Genomic DNA, 15,560 nt, shown 5'->3' on the forward strand with positions numbered 1-15,560 from the left:
ATATTGGGGATATGAATCTGCAAGATTGAAGGTGAACAGTGGTGTGGCCCAAGGATCGGTCCTTGGTACTTTGTTATTCAGTCTGTACATTAATGATGTTTGGAAGGATTTGACATGTGACATACAACTATTTGCTGATGATGCAAAGATAGGTAGAGTAATCAGAAGTGCTGCTGATGTGCAGTACTTGCAGAATGATTTCAATGGGCTCGAATTGTGGACATGTGAAAATGGCTGTCAGTTCAATGTTAATAAATATAAGGTTATGCACTTTGATGTGATTAGATATCCAATGTCATATTATATTGGTGGGATTATGTTTGAAGAAACTGATGAGGCTAGTGATCTTGGAGTTTTAGTAGACAGGAAGTTGAAGTTCAAGGGTCATATAACAAAAATTCTAAATACAGCTAAATACATATAGAGAGTACATGCATGCTGAAACGAACCTTGACATTTACGTCCAGGGTGGGTTCAAGGCCTTGATAAGACTTCACTTGGACTATTGCTATCAGGTCTGGTCTCCTGGTTTCCATTGTGATTCTGATACAGTTGAGAGAGTGCAAAGGAGAGTGTCAAATATGATATCAGGATTGTTGAATATTGATTATGAAGACAGATCAAGAATTTGTAGGCTACATACAATAGCAAACAGGAGAAGATATGTGATATGATTGAGACTTACATACTTCTGTGAATGTTATACAGAATTACAGTAGATGGAATTTTTCATTTTATGGAAGGTGAGGAAAGAATGTGAGTGCTTTCATGGAAGTTGAGAATGAATGCTTTCAAGAAGGGAATTAGGGCTAGATTTTTCTCTCATAGAGTAGTTTGTGATTGGAATCGATTTGCCATTGGATGTTCTGTGTGCAAGTAGCATAAATGAATTCAAGAACAGGTATGACAGCTGGTGTTGAATAGTGAGTTCAACCAGCTGTTGTACCTGTGAGTATGACAGCTGGTGTTGACATTTTGTTGAGGTTTTTTAATAATAATAAATAAATTAAAAGAAATAAGTGAACTTGTAATACAAAAGTTTTTGATTTTTATCAGTGAACAATTGGATGACTAATCTACAAATTTTGGATTTATGTTCTTTTAGAGATGATTATCTGTATTGTCCATGGATGTTTGTGAATATCTATGTGAATAATGAATTTTATCACCAGTTAAGAGCATTATAGCAATTCTTAACTAAATGCATTAAGAGATTTGAAAGAAAAAAAAAGTCCTATGTTTGATTTCTAGAATTGAGGACTCTGGATTATTCAAACTAAAGCCCATTTAATGTATGATAGGTTTACAATCTTTTGCAGATGGGAATTTATATTTAAAAAAAAAAAAAAAGATTTTATTTTGCATATGTACATTGGTGTCTAAAATCTAAGGGCAGACACTATTTCTGAAGATTACAATTGCAAATTCAGACAAATCAGCTTGTGGCAGTTTGTATGACAATTTCGAGTAGAAAGTCGGTACACATTCAAATTTTTGAATTGCACCCAAAGGGGTCACATGGTAGCACTCAACAGAATAAAAGTCAAAAGGCTGTACTAAGCAACTTGTGTTTGAAGGAAGCTCTTTTCACGAAGGAGTAAAGCTGCAGACTTCAATGTCTTGTAATGTCTCAAAGACATCATCTAGATGATTTCACGTGGGGAAGAATTACTGACATTGCCAAAGAATGGTATCACATGTTGCATTGTATCAAGGCTCTGGGAAGCATTTCATGGAATGTGTTCCAGATGTTTGTTAAGAGGTGGCCCCTCTCTCTATCACGGAATATGAAGACAGATTTTTGGTTATAACAGCAAAATGTAATCTACATACCATGGTCAGCTTGCATCTTGGCCCATTCAAACACAGGCACATGAATATCTCGACAAACCTTGGCAAGACATCTGCAACAAGTAGGCCTATACACCCAAAGGTCTGTGTCCCCTTGTCCACAGCTCATAATAGAGCACATTTTCAGTGGTATTGTATCCATAAAAATTGGGCAAGACATCAATGGTCTAATGTACTCTTTACAGATGAGTCATTTTAGTTTTTCCTTTGATTCTAGATGATTCTAGCATGAAAATGGTACTGCTTACCATTGTGAGAATGTTCTGGAAAGTAATAGATACAGCAGCACTGGGGTTGTCTTGTGGGGAGGCATTATGCTTAATAGATGCAGTAAGCTACAAGTTCTGGTAAAAGGGACTATAATGGTGAATGATATTGCAACGAAGTTCTTCAACGTCATGTTCGATCATTCCATGGTGCTGTAGCTGAAGAATTAATTTTTATGGATGACAGTGCCACATCACATTGTAAACGAGCAGTGGAGAGACTGAGGATTAATATCCTCAGTATTAATATCGAGTCGAGTAGCCAGCATGCTCCCCAGATCTCAATCCCATAGCACATGTTTGGAATGTAATAGGAAGACTCATTGCTGCTCAAAATTCCTCTCCAGAAAACAAACAAGGCCTTATCCTTGCTCTGAAGGAGGAGTGGGCCAGTTTCCCCCAAGAAATCTTGAATCACTTGGTGCTAAGCATGGTACAACATTGTGAGAGCTGCATTCCAGTTCAGGGTGAACATATTCCATACTGAAATGTCTCTCCAGATGGTTTTGTAAGCAGTGTACTTTAATTCCTTAATTACGTCCTTAGGAAATTTGTAACTTTTACCAAAAATGCATTGCAATTTAATTGGTACAAAATTTATAACACATTATTTGTGTAATATAATTTATTAGTATGCTGGCAATAAATTTATGTCCACATTTGACTGCAGTTATGAAAATGTTTTCATATACAGGTAAAAATGTACTTCGTCCTTAGGTTTTGTACACCAGTGTACATTCATGAGCAGTTGAATTAGAGATACCTGCAATGTTGGCGAAATGGTGATGTGGTCGCCCTGGCGAATGGAATAGTGGCACGTGACGGGGATGTCATCACACCTTGTACTTACCATCTGAGTCATAGTCGAGCACAGAATGGGGAAGACTCAAGATCTCAGTGAATTCAATCGTGGCCAGATATTCGGAGCCAGGCGTATGGGGCACTCCATCTCCGAAGTTGTGCAGGCACTGGGATTTTCACGGTCCACTGTGTCAAGAGTGTACCGTGAATACATGGAATCATGCAAAACCACAGCCGCCAGGGAAACTGCCGTGGTGTACGTGTCGATGACAGGGGATGCCATTGGCTAGCTCGGATGGTAACAGCGGATAGATGGGCCACAGTGCTGCAGATCACTCGCTAATTCAATGCTGGACAATAACGATGTGTGAGCAGCCACACCATTCAGAATCATCTCTTCGCTATGGGGCACAGAAGCCACCGCCCAACTAGGGTACCTCTGCTCACCGCACGTCACAAGGCACAATGATTAACATGGGCGCAGGAACACTGCCATTGGACCCTCGACACATGGAAAAAGGTTGCCTGGACTGATGAGTCTAGGTACATGTTGGGACATGCCAATGGCAGGGTACGAGTGCGTCGCCAAACACATGAAGCGATCCCTCGTGCCAGCAGGGTACAGTTTAGGCCGGTGGTGGTGGTATCCTCATATGGAGACTGTTTGCATGGGATGAAATGGGTCCCCTGGTACATCTACCATCGTCCCTCACCAGCAAACAATACAGGGACCTGCTGTCAGATCACGTGCCCCATTTCTGCATCTATAGCACCCTGCAGGAGACTTGTACTTACAGCAAGACAATGTACCGGCCCACAGCTCCCAAATTGTGGCCGAGTGGGTGGATAAACTCTCCACAGACATGCAGATGCTTGGCTGGTCCCCTAGGTCCCCTGACCTCACTCCTATTGAGCACATATGGGATGCTGTCGAGAGAGATATACCTGCCCTGGACCCTGCTCCAACCAATCTCCGTGCATTGTGGGAGGCTGTGCAGCGGTCATAGATCAGTTTGGTTCCCCCAATGTTTTCGGTACCTTGTGGAGTCCACGCCACATCACCGCCATCATCAAGGCGAAAGGGGGTGCAACACGCTACTAGGCAGGTATCTCTAATTCAACTGCTCATGAGTGTATATTCACATTTATCTTGCATATGTATATTCATTCACACATACTTTTTTATAATTTTATATTTTTTATAATTTCTCGTTTATCTTGTAATGCATATCTTATTGTGCTGTGTTTTATACTACATATTGTATCATAATATTTGACACCATTTATGCTAAAAATTTCATGCTCATTAGGCATAATTTTGTGCATTTATAGTACCATTCAGTATGTGTTGTCTTACTGCATTAGCACCCAGTGATGTTGACTGGTGCAAGCTTCAAATTCTGTGTTAAAATTTGAAATTGCCAGGTGTTTCAATATGATTAAAAAGGTAAATACAGTAGATTCCAGTTAACTGCTCCACTGGTTAGTTGGAGCAGCTGTTTTATTGGGACAAGTCTGAAAGAACAGAATACCACAGAATGAAATGAGAATATAACAGGAATTTGCATCATTTATTTGGGATACAATGTTGTTTAATTGGGCAATCCAGTAATCTCAGCCACATGGAGTGTTAGAAAAAAATTACATAACCTTGATTCAAAAATTTAGTGGTGATATCACCTGCAATACTGACAAAATACAGTTATTTTATCATATCACATTGGATGGTTCCCTGTGTTATAAATACACACAACATTGTTTGGACAAATAAAGCAATAGATTGTGTAATAGTGTTATGTTGTTCAAATATGCCAGCAGCTGCTAAATGAAAGCTGTTGGTTATTGGAAGAAGATGGGCAGCTTCTTCCAATTTTCATTTTCATTATAATATTGAAGATGCCCATCAATGGATGGGCATCTTCAATATTATAATGAAAATGAAGATTTTGAGGAGGAAATTGAAGCAACATATGAGAGGACATTAGAAGGAAAAGTGACGTGGATTATGCACCCAAACTTGAGGGTGACTACCCAGGATTCTAGAAAATTTATTATTGATTCATGACCTTGTATCATGCAAGAAGGCAATATTATATCTGCACTAAATACCTGCGCTGATTTTGTTTAATTATAGTGGGAAAAAAAAAAGACAGGCTACACTTTCTCGATATGTTTAATATGTTATAACTAAGATGCAAAGCCTAACGGCTATTTTTTTTTGGCGAAGTTAATGAAATTAAGGGGATAAAAATCTCTTATTATTTTACAGCCAGTATGCAAAACTCTAAGATCGAAAACTACGATCTAAGAGTTTCATGCCGACAAACTATCAGCGAATCCAAGCGTAAGTGACCACCTGGTAGTACCACACTAAGGCAACTCGAAGCAAAGGTGGAGCAAGCTCCCTCACTATCCTTGATATTTTCTCATAATGTAAAAACACACAGCTCCTAGAAGATGTAATACTGCTTTACATTATGAGAAGAGGTCACTACACAGACCGGTTTCAACCTTTTTTGAGGTCTCATTAGTGAGTAGCTAAACCTGGATGATATCAAAGTTTAAGTGAAAAGAACTTGCATGCCTTCACTATACGAATGCCAGAAAGGTGTGCCCATATATTATATTATATTATAACTAAGATGCAAAGCCTAACGGCTATTTTTTTCTGGCGAAGTTAATTAAATTAATAATAATTATGAGAAAATATCAAGGATAGTGAGGGAGCTTGCTCCACCTTTGCTTCGCATTGCCTTGGTGTGGTACTACCAGGTGGTCACACTTGGATTCGCCGATAGTTCGTCGGCATGAAACTCTTAGATCGTAGTTTTCGATCTTAGAGTTTCGCATACTGGCTGTAAAATAATAAGGGATTTTTATCCCCTTAATTTAATTTTTGTTTAATATGTATATAAATAAAATTATTTTTATGGCAAATATTTTACTTTAATTAAAAGCAATTGTTTATATTTATAAGTCAGTAATTTTGCTATGTAATAAACAAAAAATTTGTCTTGTCATATGTACATACACTTTTTAAACTCTTGATGTGCAGTTTTGTTTAATTATCACAGCTGGTTAATTAAGCCAAATTATGCTATTCTTTCTTGATGTAGCCCAGTTACCTGCAATCCACTGTATTGATTTTATATTGCTTTCACATATGAAAGCTTGCAAAACCTATTGCAAATTGATGCAGAATGTGGATACATAGAGATGTCACTACATTACAGGAAATTTTTTTTCAAGTCACTTTAAAGAAGGTTGTGAAGGCAAGCTTTTGAAGATACCTACATAGGAATGTATTTCAAGTTTCAAAACAAACTGCTTGATAAAACTTCATAGTTAGTGCATGCTGGATATACAAAAAATTAGAAATGTGTTATGAGTTCATTAAAAGATTCAAAAGAACATTTAAATGTTCAATTAAGAAAAGAATTTAAAGATGAGATACAAATTTTTTCTGTTTGATTCAACAAGAAGAAAATGGCTCTAGGATGTCCATATTCAGCTGGATAGGTTTTGGAATTAGTTAATTGTGTATTTTCAGAAAAGGTGGTAACTGCCATTTTACCTGTTCCAGGAATGAAATTTCTATGAGCAGTATGAGAATGGATAGGGTACAGAATGATGAAATAAGAAATGAATTACAAATGAATACATTAACTAATAAAATACCTCAAATACTTGAAGAGAACCCTTAAAATAGACGAATACCAAAGCAAATATAAAAATAAAATAAAATAAAACCTAAAGGGAAAAAAGATGTAGAAAGGTATTTTAAAAGAATGAAAATATAATCCTTTTTGATGCCAAAACATGCCTATATTTTAAACCTTAATGTTATCATTTGTCTAAGATACACTGCATGGAATTTCTAAAATTTCTGCTTTCCTTTCACTGGTTAATGATGAATGACTACGAAAAACATATGCCATGATAAAGGTTTTTCAAATATGTAATACATAAATTTTGTGAAATTTTCCTCAAATTTCAGAAAATATTTAGCTCTTCTTCTCGAACACCATTCTCATATAAATTGTTTTGTGCAGGTAACAGTTGTGATCATTCTCCATGTTTCAAATAAATTAAAACCTATTTTGATTAACCATGACCAATTATTGAAAAAACTACTAGTTTAGTTATTCACTAATTCAGTTTGTTTTGGTAAATTTAATGAAAAAATGTTTTAATGATTTGGATCATGAAGTAGTTCATACTTTGTTACTCAGAAATATTTAAGCACCGTATTCTTTTTAATATTATTATTATTATTACTATCTGAGACTGCCAGGGAGTCAAGGACTACCATTTAACTGATAGCCATTTTCATTTGCCCCAATTTCCAGCCTATCCAAATCGTTCTGAAAGTGCTGGATATCAGTAGCATTCCTGATTGCCCTGTCTCTCAACAATTGCATATCTCTTGTTAGACCCTTCCTAAAATCATTAAATTGTATAGATTAACTATGGCCAAAGGAACCGAACCCTGAGATACACTACTAGTCACCTTAAATTTGGTAGATTCACATCCACCATATACCACTTTATGATATCTGTCTGTCAACTATCCACTGATCCAAGTGAAAAGTTTATATTCCAATCCCATATTCTCCAGTTATGCAACAGCCTTTCCTATCAAATGCCTTAGCAAAATCCAACATTATCATAGTGTATCCATTCCCTTTATAACATTGCTATAAAATATGAGCAAATTGCTAAAACATGATCTTCCTTTAGTAAACTCATGCTGCTCCTTGCAGAGTATAGTTTGTTCGTCTACCCATTTATGTATGCAGGTTTTTATCAACTTCTGTAAAATCTTCACCACACCAGAGATACTGATAAGTCAGTAATTAGTTAGGATCGTTTTTTCCACCAGCCTTGTACAACAGAAAAATTATACATTTCTTCTATTCCAATAGCATCATTCCTGAGCTTGAGACTTAAGTTATACAAAAATGTGAAAGGCCTAGCCAATTTGTTTAAATATTCCTTTAGCATATGTGCTGATATTCCATCTTTCACTATTGCCAAATTCTTATCCCAGTTATGCAACAGCTCTTCAACCTCATTTTCATGTGCCATCATCTCATTATCCATTGTAGTGGTGGTGGTAGTAGCAGCAGCACTGTGCACCAGGTTGATATATCTTAGCAAAGTGAGCACTTATTAATTGAGCAATCTCATTAGCATCTGACACCTACATTCAGTAAAGTTATTCTTCTTTCTTTTGCCTGCAGCATAACAATGAAATTCTTTTGGATTGTTGATCTGGCTCCCACTGATAAGACCCCAATAAAGGTTGAAACTGCCTGGGCAGTGGGCCTTCCCATAATGCATAGATATTATACATATCTGTAAAGATATGGGCCTTGCATTGTGGGATACTAAGGCAACTAATGTGAAGTCATTAGCCTCTATATACAAACAGCCCATTTGTGAAGTTACTTCAGGTAAAAATGTTGTTTGTTTACACTTGGATAAAGGATTAAACCAAGAATATAATTTCTTGTCATCTTTAATTTATCTTTTAGATTGCCTTTAACCTGCATAGCCAATTTCTTTTCATACTCCGATTTAGCTTTCCACACAATACTCATTGTTTTTCTGAGTTATATGTTTAATAACTCCTCTCACTCTTATTCTCGCAGTATTCTTTCCACATCATCATCTTCTTATGCTTAATATTAGAAATCAAGTATAAACCTGTCATTGTCAAGCAACTGAAATGTAATCATGTTAGCATATATATTAACAGTTAAAACATTTTTGCCTCTGATATGTAAATAGTGCTAGATGTCTGAGGCACAACAATGTTATAATCTTAATTCAGCATCACTTAGTGATGTCAAAGAGTCTTGAACTAGATTTTTCTTTCACAAAGGTGTGAGTGGAACAGTTTATTTGTTGAAGTGGTAAGTGCATCTAGTGCGAATAAGTATGGAAAGGCATACGTGTCATTGATTATTCATAATTGTACTCATGGTATAAATAACACCAGAAGAGGGAGGGAAAAATTTATTTATTAAACTTACTAATAGTTTGCTGGTTTTCTCTCCAGCATTTTCAAATGCACAATTATAACTGTGATAAGCACACAGCACTGATCTATATAACTGTGGAAAGCAATTCAAATTATAAGTAAAACAGCACACTTATGTCCCTACATGGTGCCCACTATAGGCTGAATAACCATAAAGTTAATTTCAAGAAATTGGGTTCAAAATAACAATTTCCCAGATCTTTTGGAAAATTAATACAATCATACTTCTTGTGGTTTGGGAGTGCTTCATAGTTGGTGCTGTTTTCAAAAACAACTCCTCAGACCTATAATGATCTATGTAATATCAGTTTCCATCTAGTCCTATATTAAGGAGTATCCAGAACATGGTCTGCCAATCCCACTTGCCATACAGATGATCGCAGATGTAATTTTTGTGTTCTTCAAAGTAAATATTAACTAATATATTAGTCTATCCAAAGCAGGCTAAACCACAGACACAGGGAACTTCATGCCCTCCAGGATGTGCTAGAGGAAGGATGAGCTTTCAGAAATCCTTAATCCAAAATTGTGATCTATTCTATACAGCATCTCTGAAAATTATACTATTAAAGAATTTGAAAAGTTTAAAATCTGTTGACTGAAAAAAAAAAAAATTGCAGCCCTTCAACAGTGAAACAGTTCTTGATTGTAACTATGACAAGAATGCATGGTGGTTAATTTTCCATCATAGTCACTCCCAGAAGATGCAGTCAACAGGCTTAGTTGCAGGTATAATTTTGCCTCAACCAAAAAAGTACCAGTTTTGGAAATAATGATTAGTTTGTAATGTGCTGTCTATTATCTTCCTCCCATAGTGGCTAATTACATTCATTTGGATATTGCTAGTATTCTAACAAAATCCCAATCCTCTCAAGACTGACATTCCACCTAAAGAAATGTCAGCATTTAAAAAATATATTTAGGAACAAACAAATTATTGTATCAAAGGCAGGCAAGGGAAATGCAACTATTATTATGGACCAAGCAGGTTTCAACAGAAAAATGACTTATCTCCTTAAAGAGTATGCTACTTATTAGATTATATCAGATGACATATAAGGATCCTACAAAATCCCAAAAGAAAAGTGTATAAATTATTTAAAAAGTTGTATCTTGACCCAAAGAGATTATCAAAAAGCATAAACCTTACTGTGCCGAATCACTCTAGATATGTGGAGTCCTTAAAACTCAGAAACCTAATATCCACCCACCCCTTTATCTCATAGACAGCATAAACAACCCTGCCTACAAACATTTATCCAAATCACTCCCATCCCATTACAGGCAACTGTACCTTGTCTATTAAAAATTCTCTCCACTAATAAATAATAAAATAAGCTAACCTTGACAGAGGGTGACATCATGTGGCCAGTTTTGAAATTACTTCATTATTCACTAATATACCTTTGACATAGACCCTTGACTCTCATTAAGGCCTCCCCCCCCAACATAATTGAATTGTTCAACATATATTCAGATTATTTCTTATGGAAAGGAAAAATATACATTTTGAACCTGATAGCCTAACTTTTCCAAATTAACTTTATGGTTATCCAGCCTATAGAGGGCACCATGTAAAGACATAAGTGTTCTGTTTTACTTACAATTTGAATTGTCTTCCACTGTTATATAGTTCAGTGCCGTGTGCATGTCACAGTTATAATTGTGCTCAAGTGCTATTATGACTGATATGAACAAGTTTAAGAGAAGACATGCCAGCTGGTGTGGGTGATACACAGCCTTTTTCAATGAACTCTTGTCTCCTTGGAGGTCTCTGATAATACAGGTAACCCTTGTATAACACAGTAGTTAAGTTTCTGTAAAATCTCTTGTAGTGTCTTGTATGTTTTACGAAACTAAGAACAGTACATAAAGTAGAGTTATATTCTCACAACTAACAAAAATATATCATTTTATTTTATAACCATCAAATTCAATAGTAATAACTTATAATTTAGACATCATTCTTTAAATAAATTGACAGTTACCCAAACTTTATTTGCTTTCGAATATAGTGATAATGCTTTTTTATTTACATTATTTAATTTACATCATTGACACTTAGGGATGAGTTGTCATATTTGAAGAGCAGTTCTAATTTTCTGTTCTTTATGGACTGAAATTTAAACCAAACAAATTATTCCAATATGGTTTTTAAAAACAAAGTTTAGTAATACATACCCAGAAAAATTTATAAATGATAAAACAAAAACCAAAATAACATTAGAAAAACCTTAAAAGGCACAAACCGCATACTTCAAAGTAGCAATTTTTAATGGTTTCAAATAAGTACAAGTTCAGTAGTGCAGAACCTGACATGGGCATTTCCCAACAAAATGAAATATGGAAATTTCCCTTTTTTGCATAACATCTGGCCATTGGGGATTCACAAAAAAGAATAAAAATGTTGACATTCTCTTGAAAAATTGCATCCAACATAATTGCAGGACTTTCCTTGTTCAAAATCTCAAAAATACTGTATTATGTAAAGTTTATGGACAATTCTCTAACTGTGATATAATCATATTGTGCAAGAATTTCACAATATGGTACAACAAAATTACTTCAAGAAGATCACTTTAAGTAACATGTATAGTATATATGGTGATATATATGGTATAGTATATATGTATACTAGGGGCCCCTGACCCCCCCCCCCCCATTCGGACTGGTAGGCTGGTTCTCCTTGAATTCCTATGACTCGAATTTTGAAGACTCGACACTCAGGGTAGCCCCTGAGTTTCAAATAACTTCATAAAAACGTTACAGCCTACATCTGTTTCAAGCCGACGTCACATCCGTTTCCAATTTCAGCTTATCATTTTATAGTATAGAGTAGATATATACATGTATATATCTACTCTATGTTGAATAAGAGAAAGGACTCTTTCTCTTATTCAACAGTGAGAGGTAGGATTCTTGTGGAAAATGCTATGGGAAAGCTTTTTCAGAGAACATGAATGGAATGAAAGAGAAGATGAAAAGTCAATGAAATAGGAAGATGAAAAATCAGAGACAGTTGTTGATCTATATCAATGAAATAGGAAGATGAAAAATCAGAGACAGTTGTTGATCTATATCAATAGTTGTCTGTGTTTCTAAATGTTTAGAAGTGAGTAGAGGTAGCCCCTGAGTTTCAAATAACTTCATAAAAACGTTACAGCCTACATCCGTTTCAAGCCGACATCACATCCGTTTCCAATTTCAGCTTATCATTTTATAGTATAGAGTAGATATATACATGTATATATGGTGGTTGCCTGTAATTTTGATTTAATTGCGATTTATCAGCCTTGCAGGTTGGTCACAAACCAGAAGGAATGAACCAACTATTTATTTGGTTTCTTCTAAAATAACTTCATTTTTTGATTAAAAAAATATTTTCTTTAGGTAAGAAAAGCTGCGCAGCATGCTGTCTGTGCAATTCTGAAGGGAAGTACAGTGATGACAACAGTTCATTCTACCATCTATCATCCAGCAGCACCAGTGACTGCTAAATTTTGTATTTCAAAGATGGAAGAATATGGAGGTAAGGCTTATTTAAATCAAACTTATAAATTGAAAATAATTTAAAGATTATACCACCTTTCCTGCCACTGAAAGTTGGCAATAAGAATACTGATAGCTTTATAATAAGCACAATTTATCTGAATTTGTGGTTCAGTACATTGTGATATGAATTTTGAAATTCTGTCTCATTTTCTCCATTATTCATCCTCATAATCTGAATAATTAGTTTTTTTGTTATTCCAAAGCTTTGAGGGCGGGAGAATTGACAATTTTTACACACACACATACATTTTGAATCACTGTACATGTGCCTTTCATTTAAAGGACTACATTCAAATCATTGCTTCTCATTACTTCTGGAATATTTATGAGCTTTTTCAGTTGAAGATAAGTTAGCTAGTCTTGCACATCGATCACAGCCCCCCCCCCCCCTCTAGACATTTGTCCAGGAGTTAAAAAGAGACAAAAACACATTTGTAACCTAGATTAATGTAGTATACAGAGTGGCCATATGAGATTGATCATTGTTAGTGTGGAACAAAGTTCTGCAAGTGATCTCTTTTGACAAGTCTTGTAAATGGCATATACAATAATATATTCTAGATTTCACTGATCACATCACAAATTTTGAAGTAAGACAAAGAATCAGTTCTTTTGCTGCTCCAAGAGATAACATCATAAATAAGATTTGAAGGAAACAACTTATGTGGCTTGGTCATATCAGCAGATTAAAATGGCCCATCAGTGTAAGTTCTTGAAGGACTTATTCCAGGAACTTGAATAAAAGAGGATTAAGTAATCCTCTTCACTTCACCTGGGAGCATAGGTTTTCCACCAGACTCTGTTTTTTGCTTCTGCTTTTATTTGGTTCCAGTTTTTATTAATATTTGTTATTTCTTTCAGTATTGTTCTTTTCCATGTTTCTCTTGGCCTTCCTCGTCTTCTTTTACCCTGTGGATTCCAATCTAGAGCCTGTTTTACTATTATTTTATCTTCTTTCCTCAACACATGCCCCAACCATCTCCATTTCCTTTCACATATCTGTTGCAACATGGATTTCTGGTTTGTTCTCTGCCATAGTTCTTTGTTTGATATTTGTTTTGGTTTTGGCCAATATATTCCCAGTATGATTCCTAAATGCTTGTTTAGGAAGACCTGGGCACTGTTAACTATCTTTTTGTTTAACATCCAAGTTTCTGATCCATACGAATAAACTGGATAGACAATATAAAAAGTTGGACTGGTGCTTCACTTATATAACTGAAAGTAAAGTGTCCATCAAAAGGACTGAGTGGAAGATGTCTGTAAGGAACATTTCGTAATATCTACTCTACAGTCCTTAATGGACTATGGGATGAAGTAGAAAACTCCAATAAAACATTATGCACTAGATGCATGAAAATTCCAATTTCTGGATTCTAGCAGCACTTTTATTCTTTCAAAATTACAGGAGTAAACCCAAAACTGAACTACTATCAATATAACATCACCTTGGATTCAGTAAGCTGTTTTTCCATCTGATACTTTTATTTAGAATGCTAGAAAATATTTTTCTAGTATTCTACACATATTTTACCATCATTCAGAATACTAGAAAAGGAAGTCATTCTTTGTGAAAGAGTATCATCAGACATCAACAGGCCTAAGAATTTATTTATATTTTTATTAATTTTATATTTTTGTTTTTCAATTTTTTTTGTATAATTCAGAACTCTGCTCTATAGCCTGAACATGGAATTTTTTCAAGTCACTTCAGGCTAATACTAAGTGGCCTGATACCAGATGATGAAATTTATCTCCCACATACTTAGGTTGCAGATCAGCACTTAGAATTGAAGAACCCTACCTTATATCTGATTAAACTTGGTGTTTAATCAGATATAAGGTAGGATTCTAGACTTATTTATAATTTATATGGATCACATTATTAAGGAAAGTGATATTAAACTTGACATTCAAATAGGGGATATTAGACTTAGTTCTTTATGCCTATACAGATAAAATTCTCTGAAATAAATCTGCTAGTAAGTCTTCAAGAGTTTTTAACTGGAATTAAGATGGAATTAAATACTTGCTGTGACTGGTTTGGTATGAAATTAAGCAATAAATAGACAAGTTTATGTTATTTTTATTATGAAAATATATTTGAAAGTAGATAACATCAATTGCTTTCTTGTAGTGGGCTTATAGAACTTAAGCTATTTAGCTACACTTTTTATTTAACATAGTGCATTACATATAAAAATAGAAAGTAAACTTAGATAAGGTTGGTATGGTCAGAAACCAGTTGAATAAATTTATACAAAACAAAAGAGATTGGTCAGAATGTCATGTTAGCTGTATACAAGACAGCATTTAATCCAATTTGGTCTGTGGATCTGAGAGTTGGTTTAGAAACAAAACTGGTCTAAGAGTGGAGACCAGAGATATGAGTTTTGAAGAAAATAAACACATGGGATTTATGGAAGAGCCATACAAAATATGGCTTTAAGATATGTTGGCAATTTTTATATTAACTTTACACGAGTCACAGATCCTGTATCACAACAGTGCAGCATGTGAACAATAGTGAGAAAGGACTCTTTCTCTTATTCAACAGTGAGAGGTAGGATTCTTGTGGAAAATGCTATGGGAAAGCTTTTTCAGAAAACATGAATGGAATGAAAGAGAAGATGAAAAGTCAATGAAATAGGAAGATGAAAAATCAGAGACAGTTGTTGATCTATATCAATAGCTGTCTGTGTTTCTAAATGTTTAGAAGTGAGTAGAGGATTGGTAGTGGTTAGTTCAGTGGAATATCTCTCCCTGAAAATATCTATAGAAAAGCCATAATAACAGTACATCTTAGAAAGTGTTGGAGGAAGTTTGACAGAGAAGGATTCATTTGCAAAGCAGATTGCCCCTTTTTGTTAGGAAGGGACCCTTCTTTATGTTGGGATTCATCTGTTAGAATACTGTCATTGGAATTTCAGCATTCTTAAGGAAAGGAAATCTGCATAAGTGAGAAGTAGTGTCTTGAATGGTAGAGGGTTAGAGGGTACGAAATTTCTTGGAGATTGAAAAGCCACTGTGGATGTAATGTGTTT

The 15,560-nt window shown here is 35.1% G+C and overlaps 1 protein-coding gene across 2 annotated transcripts in view; it reads left to right on the top strand.

Moving 5' to 3' along the window:
* The window catches only part of LOC150106189 (RRP12-like protein), a 582,235-nt gene that overhangs the window by 104,740 nt on the left and 461,935 nt on the right, over nt 1-15,560 (top strand). For both annotated transcript variants that reach the window (XM_090392222.1, XM_090392221.1), the window contains exon 7: nt 12,355-12,493. In XM_090392222.1, the coding sequence (XP_090248348.1) occupies nt 12,355-12,493 (139 nt within the window). The remainder of the gene's footprint in view (nt 1-12,354; nt 12,494-15,560) is intronic.

Source organism: Typopeltis vanoorti, chromosome 5 (assembly GCF_054136105.1).
Source record: "Typopeltis vanoorti isolate ZY-2024b chromosome 5, IOZ_Tvanoo_1.0, whole genome shotgun sequence".
Taxonomy (NCBI): domain Eukaryota; kingdom Metazoa; phylum Arthropoda; class Arachnida; order Uropygi; family Thelyphonidae; genus Typopeltis; species Typopeltis vanoorti.